Source organism: Lycium barbarum, chromosome 11, assembly GCF_019175385.1.
Source record: "Lycium barbarum isolate Lr01 chromosome 11, ASM1917538v2, whole genome shotgun sequence".
Lineage (NCBI taxonomy): Eukaryota > Viridiplantae > Streptophyta > Magnoliopsida > Solanales > Solanaceae > Lycium > Lycium barbarum.
This window is the reverse complement of record NC_083347.1, coordinates 12,827,468-12,852,787: the sequence shown is the minus strand read 5'-3', so window position 1 is coordinate 12,852,787 and position 25,320 is coordinate 12,827,468. Positions and strand designations below refer to the sequence as shown.

Here is a 25,320-nt window from a genome sequence, read left to right as displayed (position 1 = left end):
CTCATGAGGTTGGTCTCCTGCAAAATATTCCCAGAAACTGAAAATTACCGACCTCATGAGGTCGGTTTTTTGCAAAATATTCCTAGAAACTGCAAATTACCGACCTCATGAGGTCAGGGTTTTGTAAAAAAAATTCAGAAATTGCAATATACCAACCTCACGTGGTCAGTAATCTAAAACAATATTATATATTCATATAAATTACCGACCTCATGATGTCGGTAAACTCATATAATTATATTATTCATATAATTAACCGACCTAATGAGGTCGGTATAATTAAATAAATAAAAATTATTTTGTCTATACCGACCTCGTGAGGTCAGAAAGTTTAAAAATAAAATAAAAAATAAGTCAATATACCGACCCTGTGAGGTCGGTAATGATTTTGTAAAAAAAAAATATATATTACTATACCGACCTCATGAGGTCGGTAAATTAAAAAACTTTTATCTAGCTTAAAAATCTTACCGACCTCATGAGATCGGTTTTTTGCGACCTCATGAGGTCGGTAAAATTTCGGACCCACTGTTTGTCGAATTAAGGTTGACCTCATGAGGTCGGTAATAGCCATTTTTTTGAGGTCGGGAAATCCTCTTTTTTTAGTAGTGATCTACTAGTCGTACACGACATTGGAACAAACAATAGCTAAGCGTCACACCAAAGGAAGTTTCAAAAACATATTATCGACACGAACATACATAGAACACCAAGTCTTCGCGATTTACGCTAATTATTAGACAATCCCACATCCTGCAAACCACCCTTCCAAAATAAACAAACCAACTTCAAAATTCTAATCTTTCCAAAAAACAAAGTGAAGTGGCTCAGAACATGTTCATCTCAAGCTTTCTTTATTGTGGTGGTGGACTCTTTCTCGGTTACTACTGCAACTTCATCTCCAGTTTGAGACCCGGGGGGACCAGGAACAAGATCAGTGGTTTTTTTGCCAATCTCCATTATAGTTTCGCCAATGGCATGCAGCACCACCGCCGCTCTTTCCTCCGGCTGCTTGCTTTCCTTTCCTCCTTCTGATTCTTCCTAGAAGGTTTCTTCAACTTTCCCCTTTGGTTGGAATCCACTCTCTTTTCCCTCCACCTTTGATTCTCGTGTTTCTCCGCTAACATCTCCTCCTCTGCTTTCTCCCTGTAAAACATATTTTCAGGTGCAAATTAACCAAAACATAGTGAAATAAAATCACAATCTAAGTGAACATGACGAACAGTAAAGAGATTTCAACCTTTAACCTATATTTGAGTACAGTTTTAAGGATAAAAGATAACTTATGAATGTAAGTGGTGTATACTTCATATTTCATCTGTATACCAATTTATGTTACACTCTTTTTTAATTCTATCCTAAAACAATGTCACTTTCCTATATAATGTAGGTCAAGGCGTATACTTCATCTTTCAATATACCAATTTATGTGGCACACTCTTTTTTATTTTTGTCCTAAAAAATGTCTCACCTATATATTTATAATTCCAAAAAAAAAATCATCTTACCCAAATAACTTGTACATTTTTTTTTCCTTAACCATTTCAAGATCCCAGTTGGGACCCTGAGTTTATTCCATCACCGCAATAAAAGTTATAAAGGGAAGGGTTTGGCCTACCTCTTCAGTTACAATTTTGAGAGGAATGCACCTCTATACACTTGACTCAATTACTGCATCATAGTACTTGAGTCCTACTGCACAAAAAGAACAAACTCTAGCTAATGAAATCCTTAACAGAGAAGAAACCATTCTTAGATCTAATTCTAAAATTACATCTTGCTTCTTGGTCATTCTTTATTGCAGCTGTCATTTGTGAAGGTAAGGAAACAACTTCAGTGAAGAAAGACTTCCTTCTAGATTTTTCTCCCCAATTTTCCATGAGATCTGCCACCATATTCCCCTCTCTCCAAATATGAATAAACTTCATATTAGATGATTTAGCAAGAGATCTGATTTTGTGAATCACATAAAAGAGTTCCCAATAGGTTTTTGTTTCATCAGTGACTAGTTTCCTCACCACTTCAAAGTCTGTCTCCACCACCAGGTTTTTATAATTTTTTTCTTTACACCATTTGATTCCCATTAACATAGCTTTGGCCTCCGCTACATATTAGAGCATCTTCCAAAATATGCTGAGAAGGCCATTATGAATTGCCTATTATGATCTCTCAATATACCTCCTCCTCCTGCCCTTCCTAGATTCCCTTTGCTATACCCATCAACATTCAACTTTACCCATCCAAAGTCTGGTTTATCCCATTTCACCGTCTTGATAACGAGCCTTTGCTGCAGAGTTTCAATTAAGCATACAGTTTTGTTCCAATCACCATGGAAATCAACAGATGGAAAAGCACTATGTAACAGCAAAAGCATGAGATGACATATGCTCTGAATGACTTGCCCAGCATTGTATCTCATATCTTCAAGTACAAAATTACACCTTGCTTTCCATATATGCCAACATATGACAGTAGGCAGGAATTGAAACACCACTGCATGAACTTTGTGCTTGGGTTTGGTTAACCACCACCTCATTGCTGTGGCTCTTACACTGTTATGCTGAGAATTCACACCACAAGAATTGCAGAAAAAGCTCCATACTTTTCTTGCCACTTGACTGTCAGCAAAAAGATGATCAATTGTTTCACTTCCAGGCAGAACAAAGCATGAGCATTTGGAAGTGCAAGAAATCTTAAATTTCTTGGTGATTACCTCATCTGTTGGTAGCCTTTTTTCTAGCAGTCTCAACATGAAAAATGATACTTTGAAAGGTAATTTTGAATGTCGTATTTTGTTACCTATTAGGGACTGATTTCTAACATCTCTAAGCTCATTCCATGCTAATTTACATGAGAAATTCCCTGTCACTTCAAGTGTCGAGACTGGTTTGTCTTTTTCCATAGGATGAATCTTGACACCTCTTACCAATCTCACCAAATGATCCGGTAAAATATTTTGTAGCTTGTTGATGTCCCACCGTTCTCCATAGTGATGAGGCGATGAACTCTAACTCCTTTAGGAGTTTTCCCTTGCACTCCCATTTCAGCCAAAGCTCCCTGTCCAGTCCAGTTGTCCCACCAAAATGATAACTCACCACTACTTACTTTCCATAATATGAACTTTTCCACCTCTTCTTTGATCTCCAATAGCCTTTTCTAGTTTTGAGACTGACCTGATCTCCATGTATAAGAAATTGGATGACCCCTTTTGCAGTATATAGCCTCCAAAAAGGATTTAAATATTATATTGTCGGTTCTGAAAGTCCACCAAGTTTTAGCAGCAAAGGCCAAAGCTATATCATGTAGGCTTCTGAATCTAATACCACCCTTTGTAGTTGGATAGCATAGATCTTCCGAGGACTTCCAATGATACTTTGTATCACCATTATTTGATCCTCAAAAAAATCTAGCTATAAGTTTCTCCATATTGTTCAGCACAGTTTTAGGAGGACTGATGGCTGACAACAGATATAAAGGAAGTGATTGTAGAACTGACTGGATTAACACTGCCTTATCACCAAATGACAATAGTTTCCCTTGCCATCCTTAGATTCTATTAGCCACTTTCACTATCATCTCATTGAAGTATACAATCTTCTTTCTTCCCAAATAAATTGGACACCCAAGATATTGGAAAGGGAATTCTGCATATCTGAATCCTGTAAGATTTTTTATCTCTTCCAGTCTTACTTCCTCTGTGCCAAGGCCCATAAGGAAGCATGATTTTGCTTTGTTGACTAGTTGACCAGATACAGACTCATATGTAGCAAATTTTTCCATCATCAGTTGAAGTGAATGCTCATCTCCTGAAGAGAACAATATAGTATCATCGACATAACACATATGAGTAATCACAAGCCCTCTTCTATCAACAGAGTATGGTATGAATCCTTGGTCAGTGATCTGGTCCATAAATCTGGAGAGAAGTTCTGCTCCAATCACAAACAAATATGGGGAAAGTGGATCACCTTGTTTTAAACCCCTGGATGAGTTGAAAAATCCATGTCTCCTACCATTGATGATTATGGAGTACCATACATTTGCTATCAATCTCCAAACTCTATCCACCCATACTTCAGAGAATCCCATCTGCCTTAAGACTTGACATAAATAACTTTTATGTACCTGCAAAAAATGAAAGTATCATGTTACACCTCGGAAAATCCTCTGTTGGTATGCAAGTGGATGAAATAGTAGGGAGTACGAGTATACGATAAATGTGTAAGTAAGAAATGGCATTTGATGACCCTAAGTGAGATTTCAAAGGCATCCGACGTAAGACGAGAAAGTTGGTTAGATAAGGCAAAGTATATGATAAGTATCGGAAAGGAAATGCGAGTAACGAGTTAGCGAGCACTTAATGATGACTTGGAGAAGAGTGACAACGTACCTTGGATTGGTATTGAAGTGTTGAACAAGTGTTAAGAAGGTTCCATAAGGATTGGAGATCAAACGAATCGACGAAACGAAATTCGGGATCACTGGGGATTATATGGCCAAACATACCGGCCGTATAATTTATACGGTCCGTATGTCTGCACCGTATATTCAACCCAGCTTGACCAAACTCTCTGGACCAAACATACGGCCAGGACATACGGTCCATAGATTTTATACGGACCGTATGTTGGTCCGTATATTTGGTCGGGCAACTTTTGGTTCAATAAATGTAAGGGACCAAGTTAATTTCATTTCATTTCCTTTTCACCCCTTCTCTCTAGAAACATCTCTCCACAATTATTATACAAGTTTTCGAGGATTATTAGTCATCAACAACATTAAACAAGTGAATCAAGAGTAAGAACCCATCAAAGATCATCTAAAGTCAAGAAATCCAAATGGAGGAAAACTAGGGTTTTGCTCGAGGTGGAGTGTTATCAACTAAGGCTCGTTCCTACGATATCTAAGGTAAGATTCATGATATTTTCATGTTGTTTAAGGTGTTTGATAGTTGAAATGCTTGATCATTAAAAGAGTGTAGCAAAATGGGTCATCATGATGAATAGTGACGTTTTGAGAAATAGTTTGAATTGAATCATGATTGTTGTTGAGTTGTGATATAAATGTGCTATGAATGACGTTAAGACCATGAACTAGACATTTTAGACGAAGGGACGAAGTTGGGTGTTATGACCATGAATGTGGGTGAATTAGAAGCGAATTGAGAAATTTAGATAATGTGGGTAGTGTGGATGGTTAATGGCTATTGTTATGATATAGTGAATGTATTGTAGACGTTTGGGAGTTGAATTACGATATGGGCGAATGTGGTATAAATAAAGGAGATGCTGTCCGATTTTCTTTAGCTTTAGCCATATGTGCTAGTTATCGATTCTAATGATAGTATGACCTTAATGAAGGTAGAAACGTGAGCATCGAAGGAGTACGTGCAAGTGTAGAATAATTCGACGAAAAGGTATGTAAGGCTAACCCTTCTTTCATAAGGCATGGTTCTTGGCCAATTTCCTAATTCCTCTACATGAGTATGTTGTTTCCAAATGATTGATGTTCCGAGCTCATAAGCTCACAATCCTTGATATGTACCACGATTGTACTACGCACCTCATATGACGAGTAAGCCTAAGATATAGATGTAACGACAATGATGATGATAGTGATGACGATGATAATAATAATGATGCTAAAGGTGCCTACGGGCTATTATACTTATATGTGCCTATGAAGGACTATAATGAAAACCCCGAGCTTATAATGCCGGGTAGAATACATGTATTTGAATATGTATAGAGTATGTATACGATTACGAAATGCGCGCACACATCTGCAGGTGGTACGGATAACCCTGAAGCCTTGGTAGGGCCAGGTACGTGTAACACTGAGCCTTGGTTGGACAGGTATGTATGAAACACCGAACCTCTATGGTCGGGTATGTTATGTAAGGATATGTATGAAACACCGATCCTATATGGTCGGGTACGCTATGTAAACATTATGTATATGTAATGACTAAGTATATAATATGAATATGAATGTGATAAGACTATGTATATGAATACGAATAAGGACATGTATACGAACATGAGCACAAGTATGGTATGAGTACTATTATGAAATACGGACGATGACGTATGTGTACAAATACGTATGAGAACTGGAAAGTCCCTATGAAAGGTAAGTAAGTGCTATGACGATGATATTATTGTCTCCCCTTCTATGCTACTTCATATGTTGTCTATTATGCTTTCATATTGATGTTGATCATGCTTTACATACTCAGTACATTCTTCGTACTGACGTCCTTTTGTTTGTGGACGCTACGCCATGCCCGCAGGTGCACAGGGAGACAGACTTGATCCATAGCTGCTTATTCTGAGATTGCAGAGAGAGCTCCACTTCCTTCGGAGCCATAACTTTTGGGTACCTATTCTTTTGTGTATATAGTTATGGGCATAGCGGGGTCCTGTCCTGCTCATGTGTTATGTCATACACTTCTTAGAGGCTCGTAGTCACGTGTATATGATTAGATATGTCCGGCCTTGTTGGCCCATGTTTTGTATATCATTTTGTCGGCCATGTTGGCCCATGTACATTGATGTGGCATAATTGCCAATTATGATACAATGGAAATGTCGTCCAAGGGGACTAATTTGACGAATGACTGGAAATGCATGTTTAATTATATGGCTCACCTAGATGTAAGCATAAGTGTAAGCTAAAGGGGTGCCCGGGTGGGCTAGCACCGGGTGCTCGTCGCGGCCCCCTAGTCGGGTCGTGACATATCATTAGTAGTAAATCCCCAGAAATGATATCCCAGCAAGCTTGGTAAAACTTTGCTGAGATGCCATCTGGTCCAGGAGCACTTGAAGTACTCATAGAAAACACCACTTCTTTAACTTCTTCCATCTTTGGAGGGATGATCAATTTCTTGTTATCCTCAGCATTAACCACTCTAGGAAGGCAGTTAAGTACTGAAAAATCCCTCTCTTTAATATCACTTCTGAATTGATTTTGAAAAACAGTTATTGCTTCATCAGCCAACTGTTGTTCCCCTTCTATCCAAGTTCCATCTTCTTTCTTCATTTTGGATAGCTGTAACCTTGTCTTTTTCCCCTTTATCACTGAATGATAGAACTTAGAATTAATCACTCCTTCCACAAACCATTTAACTCCAACTTTCTGTCTAAGCAATTTCTCTTCCACTTTGTTATGTCTTATCAGTTCAGCATTGGCTTTGTTGAGGGCCATTCTTTGATTATCATTATTGTGGATAATTATTTGTTCCTCCATTTGCTTGACACTTTCTTCCAGTTGCTTTGTTTTTTCAAAAATATTCTCCACTACATTCTTAGATCACCAGGAAAGCTTTTTACAGGTATTTTTAAGTTTCAGATTAAACTTCCACATAGGATTTCCCACCACCTCTACCTGCCAAGGTTCAGCCACCGTCTCTAGGAAGGATGGTTCATCCACCCACAAATCCAGAAACTTGAAGTACCTAGGGGTCTCATTCTCCACAATTTCAGCTTGAGCAAACAGTGGTGAGTGATCTGATCCAGTTCTTATGAGATGAGTCGCTGCAGTTTTATCAAAGTGTTGTAACAATTTTTGATTCACCAAAGTTCTATCTAATCTTTTCCACACCCTCTTGCTAGCCTCCCAACTATTGTACCAAGTGAAAATAGATCCATGGAACCCAGCATCCACTAGATCAGTGTCAATCATGCAATTCAAAAAGTCCATACTTTTTGACAATCTATGCATATTGCCTCTTAATTTTTCTTGAGGAGCCAAGATATAGTTGAAATCTCCTCTTCCCATCCATGGTATGTCAAACTTTGCAGCTATGTTCCTAATGTTATCCCAAAGCTCATGTCTGAGTTGGGCATCACACTTGGCATATACTACAGTTGTAAGTAACTCATTACCACCCATAGCCAATAAACAAGTCACGTGTTGTTCAGTATCCTCTATGACCTTACAATCCAACCAGTCTTCACAAAAGATCCATATCTTGTTGTTACAGTTTGTATACCCAAACCCACATCCTATTCTGGCCCTACATCTCCTCATTTTCTTAGGTTTACTAAATGGTTCCATAAGAGCAATGAAAGGAATTTGGTGAGCTTTCTTCATTCTTATCAATCTGTCAAAGGCACCTTGGCTTCTGGTACCCCTTATATTCTAAAAGATTGACTTAATCATTAAAAGGTTTGTTTAGGGGTAACCTTTGATTGTAAAATCACAGTTGACTATCCATTTGATCTTCCTCCTCTACCTCTTCTACCTCCTCTATTATTTCTTCCTCCTCTACTTGGAGTATTACCTCTAGGTGATAAGGGACCTTGCTCAATCACCTCCCCAAAAGCTCTATCAACTTCATTGTCTGGGGCTGATTTAGAAGTGAATACTTCTATTTACTTGTTAGCGGTTTCTTCATCTGAGCTGGATTCTTCCTCCCCACTTTCTGACTCATCACTTCCACTTTCCTCCTCCTCATATTCTTGATCAGAGTTGTCCTCTTCTTCTTCTTCTTCTTCTTCTTCTTCTTCTTCTTCTTCTATTTACTTGTTAGCGGTTTCTTCATCTGAGCTGGATTCTTCCTCCCCACTTTCTGACTCATCACTTCCACTTTCCTCCTCCTCATATTCTTGATCAGAGTTGTCCTCTTCTTCTTCTTCTTCTTCTTCTTCTTCTTCTTCTTCTTCTTCTTCTTCTTCACTAGCACTTATCATACCAGCCTCCTTATCAGAGATTGTATTGCCTCTCATGACTTGAATTGCTGTTGGTGATGTTGGTTGTGGAATGATGTGGTTTTCTGGTAGATCAGGTGGTTGAGGTGATTCTGGGATCATTAATAGTAAGGCCTGTTGGGTATCTTCTGTATCTTGTGTGCAGTCATGGAATAGTTTTTGTGCTTGATTTCCTTCATTTGCATTTGTATTTGTATTTGTTTTCTCCTCCCTCTGTATTAGACTCTTTTGTTGCCTTTGTGTCCCTTGATTTTCCATCTGTTGTGTGCTTTCTTTAATGTTGGTCCCTTAATTTGGTTTTGTTTTGTAATGTTCTGCTTTGTAACTCCACTTATTTCTTGGTTTCCTTGTCTTTTCTTTATATTTTTCACCTTTTCCTTCTTGCTGCTCCCTAGAACTGTATTTTGTTCCATTGCAGATTTTTCTTTTCCCTGTGTTTCCTTATTTTTTATTGTTCTGCCCTGATTTGGATCAAGCTCATTTATCACAATCCCCTTGCTTTGTTTTTTCCCCTGGCCCTTCTGTATTGTTGGAGGCTCATTATCGTCATTGCCACTATCCATGTCTCCTTTTCCCATATGATTCTTCGTCCTGCTCCTTTTCTTTCTTTTTGGTTGCTCCCATTGATTTTCCTCTTTTGTCAAACTTGGTTTTCCTTTTTCATATTGCCCTCCACCATTCTTGGTTGAATTATTAACTCCTGAATTATTTTCCCCATCCTTGTTTCCTTTATCAACATTGGCTCTCTTGATTTTCTCTTCTTTTTCCATCTTGACTCTGCATTGTTTCTCAGAGTGACCTTGTAATGAACACACAGTGCAATAGCTAGGTACTCCTTCATACTCTATGTTCAGCCATTTCCCATCTTCAGTTCCTTCCAATCTATTAAAACCCAAATAACTTGTACATAAGACTTGTTTCAGTCTACGTTTCAAGTATCTCTTTCTTTCCTTCCAATCCCAAACTCCGCTCCTCCCCGGAGAGTGACAGATAAATTAAAACTGATTTGAGTAATAAGTTAGTTGCACTTTTTTACTAGATCACAAATAGGAGGATCCTTTTTTAATACTCCCTCCGTCCCAAAAAGATTGTCTTTCTTTCTTTTTTAGTCTGTTCCAAATAGATTGACACCTTTCTATATTTAGAAACAATTTAAAAGATTGTCTTCCTTTCCTTTTTAGTCTGTCCCAAAAAGATTGACATCTTTCTATTTTTAAAAATAATTTAACTTTATGAGGTGATTTACAGCCCACTACAAGAAAGTATAGAAATTGCAACAGCTCTTTTGGCAACAAACATAATATAGTTGGCAAGAGTCAATATCTGACAACAACTTAGTTTTATTGTTGACATATATGATGAATCTTTTAAAAATGAATTTTTTTTGTTGCCAAAAATTTAATATTGTTGTCATATAGTATTGACTATTGTTGCAAAAAGTACTTTTGACAACTAAAAAAATGTTGTTGCCCGTCGTTGTAATAACAGTCGTTGAGAAAAATTTATGCAACAACAAAAAAAATGTTGTTGCAAAAAGTATTTTTTGCAACAATAACCTATCTATGGAAACAATTTTTTTTTGTTGCCCAGTATCTTCTTTCTTGTAGTGGCCACACAAATATCTAAGGCTTGTTTTGAACTACACATTTCAAAAGTCTTCCTTCATTTCTTAAACTTTATGCCAAGTCAAACTAAGACAATTTTTTGGGACGGAGGGAGTAACTTATAAACTAGGTTACCAATAGAAAGATTACCTCACTACAAGAAAAACTATATTTGGCAACAAAATTTTTTTGGCTGCCATAACTTGATTATTGCTGCAAAAAGTACTTTTGGCAACAAAAAAAAAAAAAATTGTTGCATGAACTTTTCCCAACGGCTGTTATTGCAATAACGTGCAACAATTTTTTTTTTGTTGCCAAAAGTACTTTTTGCAACAATAATCAATACTATGGCAACAAAATTAAATTCTTTGGCAAAAAAAAAAAATCATTTGCCAACAATAAAACTAAGTTGTTGTCAAATATAAAAAAAATTGTTGCGATTTCTATAATTTCTTGTAGTGCCTCTAATCACTTGCTCCACATACTAGGTTACCGATAGAAAGATTTATCTCTAATCACTTGGCTCCTCCATATACTAGGTTACCAATAGAAAGATTTATCTCTAATCACTTGGCTCCTCCATATACTAGGTTACCGATAGAAAGATTTATCTCTAATCACTTGGCTCCTCCATATACTAGGTTACCCATAGAAAGATTTATCTCTAATCACAGATTTATCTCTAATCACTTGGCTCCTCCATATACTAGGTTACCAATAGAAAGATTTGTCTCTAATCACTTGGCTCCCTATACTAGGCTACCAAATAGAAAGACTCATCTCTAATTAATTACTTATTAGTTACCCAAATCATTTATATACAACATACACGCTAATAAATATGGTTATAAACATGTTGGAACAGAAATGAACCAATGATTGGACACTAGGTACATATTTAAGGATAAACCAATTACCGTGTGTTTACCTTGCGTGGGCTTGGTTTCCAAGGCTCCAAAACAGATTCCTCACTATTTTTTCGAAGCAAAGGCACTGAAAAACTATTTTGTTTGATCTATGTTGATGACATTATAGTCTTGGGCACATCTATGCATCTAGTTGCTTCATTGCTGCAACAGTTGGAAATTCGTTTCTCCTTGCGCGACTTGCTTAAGGTAAATTACTTTTGGGGTATTGAAGCTACGTGGCGATCTGATGGGGTGTTGTTACATCAGTCTAAATATACACATGATCTCTTGGAACGGAGTAGCATGTTAACTTGTAGTGATATTTCTACTCCCATGTGCACGAGTAATAAGTTACACGCAAGTGACAACGCTCAATTCCTTGATGATAGTCTCTATCGACGGTGGTGGCTTACAATATTTTCTTTCCATATCAGAACTCTCTCTAATTACAAGGATATTGTGACGCCGATTGGGGAGCAAATATAGATGATCAGAAGTCTACTACTGGTTTTGCAATCTTCTTAGGCTAAGCGCTCGTTTCTTGGTGTTCTCGCAAATAACGATCTGTCTCGCGCTCCACTACTGAGGCTGAATATCGCTCTCTTGCTGCTGCCATGTTGCTCCCAAACGCACACGCAAGTATACGCGGTTGTACAAGTAATATAGGATTTAAAGTCCAGATATTGTACCCAGATGGACTTATGATTAACTATTTACTAAATTAAACTAATGCTAATTATCTAAACAAGAAACAAAATCCAAATTTATATTTGTAAACTAAATAAAAAATAAAAGAAAGCAAATAATGAACTTCAACCAAGAAAGAATGAATTTTTATCGGAGAAGAGATAGATTTAGGGCTATGACCACTAACAATCCAGTTGAGTCTTCAAATCGTTCTACCTACGGGTTACTAGTTGACGGGTTAATTATAACTGTATGAGTATCTTTCGAGTTGCTCACAAGCCTGTAGATGCTACTATAACGCCTATATTCCTATGGTCACTAGAGGTAACAATAACGCATTTAATTCTCCGTATTCAACTAAGCCAAGCTAAAGGATATATTCCTATCCTCATTAGCGAAACGATTATATCGAACAAGCCCTATTTATTCTTAGTTCAATTCACACGCCACAGATAGTGCTCAATTATTTCGTCAAATAATCAAACAATTAAGACTAAGCCTGTCAAATGGGTCGGGCTCGAGGCCGGGCTTGGGGAGGGAAAAGGATGTCTAGCCCAGCCCTACACGGATAGGGGCTACACCTCGGGCTAACCGGGCCGGTCCGGGTTTTAGTTAGTGGGCCGGGCCTTTTTTTTTTTTTTTTTTTTTTTTAAGTTCTAAGACTAAAATAGACATTTACATTTACTACTAATAATAAAATTAACATTTACATCTAATGATAAAATTGCTAAACTAAAAAAAATTTTAGTCGTCGTAAATTTAAAAAATTAGTCGTTGCCAATTTTATTTGAACCCCTAAATTTATGAATAACTACACTTTGGTCATATTTTCAAACTATAAATACCCCTCCATTCTTCTTAATTTTCACACAATTCTTCCATAATTCTCTCTTTATCTAAATTTGTTATTCAACTAGTGTACATTACTTCACCTCCACCTTCTCCTCGAGTTCGAAGATCAACTTCAAGTGCGGTGTAGATGCATTTTGAGCGACTAAATGAGGAACATGTTAAATGTGAACGTTGTGGTGACATATATCTCCACAAGTCCGGAGCGCCGAGTATTAGCCTATTAGGGGGAGTGGGGGGGGAGGGCGGAAAGAGGTACCGGTGTTTTGCGTAGGCACTTCTGAAAAGGCACTAAATTGAACTTTGAAGTTTATCTCTTCTTTAAATTTGTCCATCAATGTTAGCCGTTTAATTTGTATGTTTTGAACTTTTGATTTGCAATACTTTGTCGTTCAAGTTTGTATGTTTTGTAAGTTTTGAACTTTTGATTTGTAATACTTCGCCGTTCAAGTTTGTATGTTTTGAATTTGCAATGTTATCAATTTAAGTTTTAAGTTTTATTTTAAATTATATGTAGATTTTGATATGTCTATTTGACTGGACACGAAGTTTAAGAAAGAAGAGAAGACTTTCAAACTTGTGATGTTAAATGAGTCACATATATTTTGTGTGGCTATAAATCATTGCATAAAGGTAAATTGTTTCCAAATATAGAAAGATGTCATTCTTTTTAGCACGGACTAATAAAGAAAAAGGTTCGCGTAAATTGAAATGGAGGGAGTATTATATTTGATATAATCTACGTATCCACAGTATATATGACATGCTAATGGAATTTTAATTTTATATAAAACTATAACAATCTAATATACAATCTAATATATACTATATACTAAAAATGTATCAAAGGTATATTTGATGAGAAAATAAGATTGTCTAGCTTTAAAATACAATTTTAAAGAAAACTAAAATGCTCCGTAAAAAGAGACTCCTAATTTATTGGGATACAATACTTTTAAAATATTTATTATTAGTAATAAATGTAGTACTTATCTATTTTTTTTTAATTTGAAGTGGGTCGGGCCGGGTCGGTGCCCCGATGGGCCATCACCCGAGCTACTGGTGGGCCGGGCTAGGGGGCTGTCCACCTTGTCCAGCCCATCCCCCTAATAAATCCCACCTAGCCCAGCTCCTTACAACTCTTAGTGGGTCTGTGCCTGGCCGGTGGGGAGCCCGGCCCACTTGACAGGCTTAATTAAGACCAAGAATAAATAAATAACTCAAAGATGAAAAATCAATAGATATAAACGATAATCAAACGTCAACTTTCGTGCTAGCGTCAAAACCCTAGAACTAAAGAGTTTAGCTCCACATAGACATGGAGGAAAAACAACAAATCTTCAATAAAAACGTAAAAATAAGAATTACAAAGAAGAAAAGATAAAACCGTGTAACTCCGGCCTCCACGACGACTTTAAGCTCTTTCTAGGTCAAAAGTTTTGAACTAAGGGATTCAAGCTATCCAAAGTTATGTAAAAACCATGTAGAATATGTATTTATAGAGCTTCTTTTTTTTTTTTGCGCGGATTGCCCTTTATTTGGGGTGGTCTTTAATTTTTGCCCTTCAAATTGGTGGTCTTTAAATTTTACCCCTCGCCTAACACCCCAAGGTTGTGGGTTCGAACCCCAGCTCAGTTAAAAAAAAAATCGCAAGGCAAAATTTCGCAAGACAGATTTTGCAAATTTCTGCCTGCACAGGCAGAATTTCTGCCCATGCAAATTCTGCCAATTTCTGCCTTAAGGCAGAATTTGCACGGGTAGAAGTTCTGCCTGTGCAGGCCAAATTCTGCCTGAAGGGTAGAATTTAAAGACCACCATTTTGAGGGGTAAAAATTAAAGATCACCCCAGCGAAGGACAATCCTGCAAATTGCCCTTTATTGAGTACTAAAAGGCCTGGGCTTTTAAAAATCAAATCCAATTCGGACCGAAAAAACTTGGGGGCTGCACCACCTGCGCACGCGCACAACCAATATTTATTCAAAGAGCCTCTTTGCTTGCAGCACAGCCACGACGCGTGTTGATCGCCTGCTTGATTGCACGCCGAAGCTCCAGGTACGTTTTCTTTCATTCTGCTTGTCAACTTAAATTTCAATTGTACACTTTTCTTGTGTCTTCAAAGGGGGTAATCATTACATCATAACCCAACATCATATAGTAATCATTATGTCTCTTTGGTCATCTCCCCTCTTTTTTTCTTTTCTTCTCTTCCAGCGTTTTATTCAATTTTGCTCCAAATCTCTTCATCTTCACACTGCTTTATTCTTAAATAATAAAAATATAATATTAGCACAAATCATTATAATTAATATTCATAAGACAATTAAAAATACTAGAATGTGAGACAACAATGGATAAATATATACATTTTTGGCCGAACATCATGCCACCATGAATTCGTCAATTGTTGAAAGAAGTTGGTCTTTTTCTTCTGGTTCCATGTCTTCCTTGCGGTGTGACAATTTATGTGCGACCTATTTTACCGTTAACCCGATGTTCCACTCTCGCATCAAACATATGGAGAACGATTTTCGGTTTATTTGGGATCTTGTGCACAAAAAGGAATTTCGGATTCAGTATATTTCTTCACATGACCGGCTCCCGGATATTCTTACCAAACCTCTCTTGAAGGATCGTTTTTGTGATTTACGTGGCAAGTTAAACCTTATACCTAATTCGACTTGAGGGGGAGTGATAAGTATGGTATTTAAGTATTAGTTAATGTATCTATTAAGGGTTATTTATGTAATTGTATATGTATCAACTATTGTATAAATACCTCATATATGATCAATGAAAGTAACGTTGGTTTTACCTTTACATGATTAACTTTTTAATCTTTAAATACAAATGTTTATTTGCAACAATAACAACATATCCGATGTAATCCACAAGTGAAGTCTGGAGAGGTAGAGTGTACACAGACCTTACCCCTACCTTAAAAGGTAGAGATGTAATTGTTTCTGATAGACCTTCGGCTCAGAGAAAGCAAACCAAAGCAGTCTGGAAAAAGAAGTAACAAAAGTAAAGAAACAACAGAGGTATATTTGCAATTAAATTTTATAAAAGTGTTTATTGTAATTTAACCTTAATTACAATCTAAATTCTGAATGCGATTATGATCTATGACACGCAGGGGTGGATCCATGTAGAAGCGTGGGGATGCCACGCCACCCGAATATCTTGGGTGAAATTCTATATATATATATATATAAGAACTCGTATATATATTGGTCCTGCCACCCTAACTTACAAGTGACTGCTCTGTGCCCGTGGTAAGAGGTCGGATATTCCTGTCTTAAGGTCGCTAGTTCGAAGCCCTTTCGATACAATTTTTTTAAATTATTTTAAATTATTTTAGCTAGCTGCATATAGAACTTTAGCCCACTCCAGCTATGATACACACCAGCTTAGTGCCTCCTGGCGAGCTGGTTAGTAGTTTGACTTTATCTATGGTGGTCAAAGGTTCTAACCCAATTATCTCGGTAAATACTTTCAGTGACCCGTTAATAAAAATTCGTGGTTAAAGTAGGTTGAATCCTGGACGTCCCGAACTTTAGACTGACCCAAACCAACGAACCAAAGCTCATTCATGAATAAACGGAAGATGTGATATGTTATTATAAACCTCTGTAAATACTAACATCGTTTACGCAAAATGCTACTCCTTCTGTCCCAATTTGTTTGACATTTTTCGCTTTTCGTGAATCAGACTTTTTAATTTTGATCGTGTGTTAATTTTAAAATTTTTCAAAATAAAATTTACATATTTGGAAACTACGTAATAAGTACTATAAGTCACCATAATTAATAATTTAAAATATTTAAAAGACATATGAGATAATTACGGTAAAAGAACAACTCGTTTGACTCTCAAAAAGCGAAAACTGTAAAACAAATTGAGACGGAGGGAGTACATACGTTAAAGCGGTATGGCACCCGAAACTTTCAAATCCTGGATCCGCCTCTCATGACACCCTTGCTGATGGGATCAGAACCCCCCCCCCCCCCCCCCCCCCGCACCTGTCACGACCCAGCTAGGGGCCGTGACGGGTACCTGGGGCTAGCCACCGAGCACCACTCATTCTAATACTCATCTTACTCATTTAATGCCCTTTTACCAATTTTATACACGAATTGTAGGAAAATCATATTTTATATAGAAACATAAATACTTATATACATTTGCCTCTCGGTCATCAAAATAATATATACATAATAATAACATCTTGTGAGACCATCTGACCCACACTGCGTATCTACGAGCCTCTACTGACATACTAAACATATAGACGGCACAAGACTCCGTCGTGCCCAAAATATGCATATATACCAAAAGAAGAATCATAAGCATCTCCGGACAATGGAGTGCTCTCAATCAGCTGACAGCTACTAAGGGTCTGGACCAAGCTCACCTCCCTGTCTACCTGTGGGCATGAACACAGCGTCCAAAGAAAACGGACGTCAGTACGAACATTGTACTGAGTATGAGAGGCATAAATAATAAAGAAAGACAGTGTTAATATAATGTGAACATCAATATGAAACATCTAAATCTGAATGACAATCATAAAAGATGTAATGCATGCTGTCTTACTCATACTCATCATAATTTCATGTATGCATAATATGCAAGCTGCCGGTCCATATCGGAACGGTGTAATAATCAATAACATTAGCCCGCGTCCGGGGTACCATCTCATGCCGCCCACTAGTGGTGTCTGCCCATGCCAAAAGGTCATGGTGTATCCGCATAGCTGCCCGCCTTGGCGGTGACTGCCCGGCCAACTAGGCGCGGTGTAATATGATCATGCATGCTCATAAAAAAATACTTGTAATAATATGCTTATCATAGTATGCTTATCATAGTACATGCATAAGACTCAAGATCAACTATACTCTGTCGGGGTGGCGTAAGGTCGTGATCCCCCGATTTCATTATGGAGCAATTATTGACATTCTGCCTCACCTTGAAGGAATTAGTACATAAGGTGAGTGTAAGAAATAAATAGCATCATTATCAATATGGCATCATCATATCATATCTCTTATCTCTTATCTTATATAGACATTTATGGACTTAGGCTTCTAGCTTTCCGGAAAATAGGAACTCATGAAGAGGAAAAGAACTTATGCTATAGGATTCATGCCATTAGAAAGAAAGGACTAGCCTCACATACCTTTGTCGTTTAGCTATGTTATCGTTCACTTGCTCTCCCCCAATGTCACGTCGTTACCTTCACGGGAGAATTTGTATTAACATTAGTTAATCGACTATAAGAACGGGTCGTAAATTCTAGAGAAAATTGGGCAGCATTTCCCCTGTAAACTTAACAATCCTCGAAATTCCAACTTAGCCAAACATCAATCAAAATACCAACAACAACAATACCAACAATTTCATATCAAACTAGGATTAAATCCATTCTTAAATTACTCCCAAAACAACCCAACATGCATTTGGATGCCAATGCTTGTATACACTTCCTTATTTCTGTATATCCATAATATAACAACAACAACTACAGCCAATCCCCCAATATTCCAGCCCACAAAACAGTCCATAACGACTATAAAACAGTCCCCAAAATATCATCGCAAAACAACCACAAATATTATACCAAACAGCTCCAAAATATAGTCACAAAATAACCACGAAAATTACATAAAACCGCTCCAAAATATTGTCACAAAACAGCCACGAAAATTACATAAAATAGCCCCAAATATCGGCACAAAATAGCCCGGTATACGCTTTGTATACAATATCTTTATACACTTTATTCTCCCAAATTCAAGAACAACAACTTATCAACAACATCAACAACAATATCAACAACCTCATATAGCAATATAAGCACCTAGAAATCTCTCAAAGTTCCAATAAAAAAAACAACCCTCAAGGCAACCATATGAACCAACTAATCTATGACTTCATAACATAATTCCCTTCACTTTAAACTAGGGAATTCTCCCATGAATAACTTAATTAACAAGAATAGAGTATATTACATACCTTATTGCCCAGAAAACTTAACTAAAATCCTAGCTCCAAGCTTCAATAATCAGCCACACATCAAGCACCAAATACTATAATCCTTTCCTAACTAGTTTCCAATTTCCTAAGATGAAATCTTGCTTTGATTTGGAGGAGTTCAACTTGAAAGATTTAGAGAGCTTTTAGGAGGGTTTTGGGAGGGTTTAGAGAGAGTTTAGAGTGAGAGAGAGGGGTAGAAAATGAAAAAAAATCAGATTTTTTTTCGTTTTTTTAATCTCTGATTTTTACTGTTCATCGGTACTGTTCCTCCGCGTCTACTGTTCATCCGCGTCTACTGTTCACCCGCAGAATTATTTCATGGACTCAATTTTTTTTTTTTCTGAGGTGTAACAGCACCAGCAGTGTTAACGGCTTTAAACCATAATCCCTACGGCATGGTTACAGCCCCTAATCCCTACGGATTAATCCATAAATATATTTATGAAACTACATATTTAATTATTTTTCAAATACGCGACCAAAAGACGTGAAAATTAGCGCTCATTGTCAAGAAATGAAGAAATGGGAACATCTAACCTAGAACAAAATCCACATGCACAAGACGTGAAAGTCGGTGCTTTCATGCTAAGCCTGTCAATTGGGCCGGGTTGGCCCGGGACCGCTCACCTAACTCGGCCCAGCCCCCAACCCAGTAAGAGGGTGGTGGGCTGGGCTAGTGAAAAAAATTAGACGGCTGGGCCGGACATGCCATTTAGCCCGGCATCCCCGCCCACCAACAGCCCGGGTTCTGGCCCGCCGGGGGCTCGTCCCTGCCCGGCCCACTTCGAATTAATTTTTTTTTAAAAAAAAACATAAATAGGCATTTTTACATATATATGACAGATTTCGTAATTTCCACCATTTCTTCTTTTTTCTCCTATTTGCTGTAAAAAATAAGTTGGTAACACCAAAAATTATGGCGGCAGAGAAAATATCTTTTTGTGAACATGATTCAAGCAAATTAATATAATAACACTATTGAGCATCATAAATATTATTATAAAAATAATCAATTAGCATAATTAAAAGGAAGATAGTTATTTCAAAATCATGTGTCATCAGTCATCCCTACTGATAGTTGAGTTTATAGAATCGTTAAAATGAAATAAAAGGATCAACTCACAGAGAAATTGGAAGATAGATTGTGATGAAGTACGAAAATGTAGAACAACCAATGTCTAAGATCTTATTAGTTTCAAATATTTTATATATAATAATAATTAAATATTTTTTTGCGTATTTGAAATGTCTCCACTGATGATGGAGAGGTGACAATCTGCACATGACATTAGGACTTAGGATCAGATGAGATAATTAAATTAAGAACTTTGGTTTAGTATCAAAACTCATGTGCATTGTTCCCATTTAGTTACTGTGTGATTTCATTTCAACCTTCTTCTTTTTTTGGGTTAAAAAGATTAGCTTATTTATAGCAAAAAAAAATCCTAATTTATGTATATCTTGTATATGTTAATGGTATATTTGTGTATATCTTGAATATGTTGTTGGAATGAAGACTCCCAACGGATATTTAAGTGCTAAAAATTATAAAAAGTTGAGAATGTGATACAAGACTACATAAGTAATTTAAAATAAAACTTCAAACTTAAATTGTTAACATTGCAAATTTAAAACATACAAAGTTGAACGGTTAACTTATTACAAATGAAAAGTTCAAAACGCTAGCATCGATGGAGAAATTTAAAGAGATAAACTTCAAAGTTCAATTTTGTGCCTTTTGTCCAAGTGCCTACGTAACAGACCGGTACCCCCAAAAACCGGTTCGTACTTATGGAGATATATCTGAACACAATGTTGACATTTAACATGTTCCTCGTCTACTCGTTCAAAATGCAACCACACCGGACTTAAAATTGATCTTTGGACTGAAGAAGGAGGTGGAGGATTATCATTATCCATTAAATTTAAATTTTGAAATTTGAACTTGGAAGTTGGAAGAGAGAGAGAGAGAGAGAGAGAGAGAGAGAGAGAGAGAGAGAGAGAGAGAGAGATTTATATGATTAGAAAATTTAGGGAAAGAGGAGAGTAGGGAATTGTGAGATAATATGGAGAATAATGAAGGGTATTTATAGATCGAAAGTAGGGCCAAAGTATAATTTAAGGAACTTGATGGTTAAAATAAAGTTGACAACAACTAAATTTTAAAGTATCAAACTTAATAAATTTTAGTATTAGAATTTTCTTAAAAATAATTAAAATCCGGCCCGGCTCACTTAGCCCACTATGTACCCCTACCCGAGCAGGGGGCTGGGCTGGACACCCCTTTTCCTCCTCCAACCCGGCCCCCAACCAGGCCCACTAACTATGGCCCGGCCGGCCCCCGGCCTGGCCCCATGTGACCCGCATTTATATGGCCCGGCCCACTTGACAGACTTTCATTCTCCAGCAAATATTTTTTCATATCATTAATTTTTAAAAGATGCCTAATATTATCTACTTAGAAATTTATCAACCCTTTCGACCATTTTTTTTAAAATCAATTTTGGCATCTAACAAAAGCAAATTCATATTTTCTGGTCGTTTCTAGTTACATTTGAGTCAACAGTCATCTAAGTACGACCGAGTGAGGTCCCTGTATGATTAGTTATCTGAGCACATTCAACCGTCTGAGGTCCCTGTATGATTAGTTATCTGAGCACATTCAACCTGACGGTAACAGGTAAATATTTATTGATAGGGAAAATTTCAGAGACCCCCCCTCACGTTTTACTTCGTTTCAATGACCTCCCTCACGTTTGCAATATTACGGCTACCTCACTTATTTTAACTTTTATGTAACATCTATTTTATTCTATTTATTACTAATAAAAAAGTAGTATATATGGACTTATTTGCCCTCCCTAACAACATGCTCTTTTGGTTAAATTTTATTTTATCAATATCTCCTTGAAAAAGTTATTTCCTAGGAATATTAAAAGGAATGCAATGGGTTATTCATCAGTTCCCAACATTATAATCAAATCTTACTTCTACAATATAAAATCTACATTGGAGAGAAATCAGATTCCACAGACGCTAAAATTAATCAAATTCCACTTATGCAATCACATTACAATACACGACTATGTAACGATGTGCAAGAAGGAGAGAACAACAAGGAATCCTTTCAATACCCAATTAAATAAATATGAATTTTCAGTTGCACCAATACTCGATAAGGAACTCGGTTTGTATGAACTACATTTAAACCTATTTGTTGACACTACACGAGCTAGCTGAAAGCTAATTCATGCTCATATCGTTAATTACACAAATCTATAATAATAAAGCCTTTCAGATTTTTGCACTTTAATTTGTCTTATTTTCTCAAATAAATAGTTGAGCTATCGCCAATGGAGAAAAAGAATCAGAATGGAGCTTTACCATTTTTCTTTTTTGAAGCAAAAATGAAAGCGGATGAACAGGGATGGAGAATGACATAAATTGCTGGCAATACGTCATGCATTTATATTTTTAATATACAAAATTTAGTTTCAAAAAGTCAAAACATGGTTGATGAAGAGGAAAAAAGGTAAAACGCTGGGAACATGAGAATAAACCATGGTATTCAATTTTAATATTCCTGGGAAATAACTTTTTCAAGGAGATTGATAAAATAAGATTTAATCAAAAGAACTTTATCTTTGGCAGGGCAAATCAGTCCATATATACTATTTTATTCTATTAGTGCTAAATAGAATAAAATAGTTGTTACAAAAAAGTTAAAATAGGGGAGGTAGCCGTAATATTGTAAACGTGAGGGGAGATCAGTGAAACGAAGTAAAACGTGAGGGGAGGTCTCTGAATTTTCCCTTATTCATATCTAATCAAATAATTTAATTTTAACATATAAAAAACATATTACTTGACCAAGACACCATTCATTGATTTAATGAGTGCAAATAAAATTTTAACTCATAAATGGTGTGGTTTCACCTGCCTACTGCATTTTATTCGGACACATGCACACGCCTATACATTATTTTGAACCCTTTAGAATACATATTTATACTAACTTTTCATCTTGTGCACATGCGTCTCATGCTATCTTTGGCAGGTATAAACTGAGCCCCATGCCATTATTATGTCATTTCTATACGTCTATAGTTGAATCATTAGCTTTGATATCAGTTATTGATCAGTTAAGTTAGCCCAAATATATTTAGGCCTCATTTGTTTGCACTTATTGGAGGTCTGAATCTGAATGGTTCAAATCTTAAGCCATTAAGTGCATTTGATTACATTAAGATCTAAGCACTTATTGAGTCTGAATAAGTCTTAATCATTAAGATCTTGAACCAAATCTTAATACCATTAAGAGGTACTTTTGTATGTACTTTTTTATCACCAGCTCCAACCCCAAACCCAACCCTCCACCTCAACCCCACCCCCACCCACTCTCCACTCCAACCCCACCCATCCACCTGAACCCCACCCCACCAACTACCCACTCTCCACTCCAACCCCCACTCCCCACCACCCCCACCTCACAACCAACCCCAATCCCACCCCACACCACCCACCCCCACTCCTCGCCAACCCCAGTACCACCCCCACCTCCCACCACCAACCCAACCCTCGCTCCCCACCAACCCCACCATCAACCCCTACCCCACATCACCCACCCCCACTCCCTACTACCCCCACCTCCCACCACTAACCCCACCCCCACTCCCCGCCACACCCACTACCTCCTACCCCTCGCCCCAACCACCCACTCACCCTTCCACCCCCACTCACCACCCTACCACGACTACACAACATCTCCGCCATTACTAGTGAACATAAATATATATTTTTTATCAAATAGTATTTTATTTTATTAAATTTGTATTTATTTTCTACTATTTAATTACTTTTTAATTTGAATTGTATATTTATTATGTTTAAATAAATACATTATGCACATTCAGATATTGAAAAACAAACAGTCTTAATCATTCAGTGTTCAGACCAAGAGACAACATCTTAATGATTCAGATGTGCATTCAGATTCAGACGTCTTAATCTTAATGAAAACAAATGAGGCCTTAATACTCTTAACATGGTACCCATAATATTATTTGATTTGAGTCAAGCCTACCAGATTCTTCCAAAAGTCATCACATCATTAATTAAGAATATACCTACACTTTATACATGACTTTCCAATCGTTTCAACTACCAACACATGTAACCTTGTTGCACATCAAACACGTCCACATAACAATGATGCACCTTTATCTGTTGCTACCATGCCTCAACAAGTATGGTGAGATGGATGAGATCCTCCGCCCTTAATTAAAGATCTCGAATTCGAGCTTTGAAATGGAAAAATTCTTGATAAAAAAAACATTTTTCCTCTTAAATGGTTTATGCGACGCGGATTTAAACTAGTCGGTCACTGAATTTCAGATAGGAGATGATTAATAACAAAAAAAAAAAAAAATGGAACCTTTATCATTTGCTTGTTTCTGCTGATGCAAGTATTAATGTATGATCACTAAAAGATGCCAACATCTCATGTGAAACTCACTACCTCAAATCTAAAAGGACGTGGCGCCACGCCTATTTCATTAAAGGTAGATAGTTTTATGTTGCTCAAAGCCTATGATCTAGTATAAATTCACTAAAATTGAAGTATATAGGCTAATCGAATGATGCTTTGAAACTTTAAAAAATAATGGCGCCGCCAACGCATGATACAATGTTTTCTTTTAAACATATGTTAGTATATCAACAAATTAGCATTTTCTCCAGGACCATGTGTACAAACTACAAATGGTGGTGCCCCATTATGCTTAAATTGAGTAGCAGAAAAATATAAAAACCTTAACCTTCCCCAAGGGCGAAATTTTCAATTCTGTTTTAGAATAAATTAACATTTAATTGTAATTTTGAGGATAATGCAACAGTCCAAATTAGGACGAATAATAATGCATAAACAATGGAGAGAACTTTACGACCAACAGACAGTAAAATTGTCCATTTTGCAACTGCTTGTCAGGTGAACGTTGGCCTAGCCAACTGCCAATACCAGCCGTCCAACCACTAGATAGGAGCTTTTATCATAGGATATCTTAGGTAGATATACCTGATTAATTACGTTCATACATTTGACAATGTAAATAATTTCTACATGATCCGAATATGTTATAAACAATGTAAAGCAGGGTTTTAACCATTTCCAGATTTATCATATCAGATTTTCTATGAAAAGTATATATCTTTATATTGTAGGTAGTACCTAAAGACCCTTTTTAATTTGTTGCGTTTTAATCAGATCCCCCTATACCATCAGTAGTTTTAATTACCCCCTGAACTTGGCTTCTGATAGTTTAGGAGGGATGTGGATAAAATGCATCAAGTTTAGGCGAGTCTTTGCCTGTACTGTATTTTATCTAATAATTTAAGTTTCTTATATGCTATGATCTCATATTTTAACGTGGTATCAGATTAGATAATAAAAGAATAGAAGAAATATATTTAATTTTCTTAGATGAGATAATCACAAATTTTAACATATAATTATAGCTAACTTAACCTG

At 36.8% G+C, this 25,320-nt stretch overlaps 1 protein-coding gene across 2 annotated transcripts in view; it reads right to left on the bottom strand.

Moving 5' to 3' along the window:
• Window positions 1–955: 955 nt before the first annotated feature.
• Window positions 956–25,320, bottom strand: part of LOC132617118 (seed biotin-containing protein SBP65-like) — a 66,240-nt gene continuing 41,875 nt past the window's right edge. For both annotated transcript variants that reach the window (XM_060332034.1, XM_060332036.1), the window contains exon 3: window positions 956–1,146. In XM_060332034.1, the coding sequence (XP_060188017.1) occupies window positions 960–1,146 (187 nt within the window). In that variant the 3' untranslated portion in view covers window positions 956–959. The remainder of the gene's footprint in view (window positions 1,147–25,320) is intronic.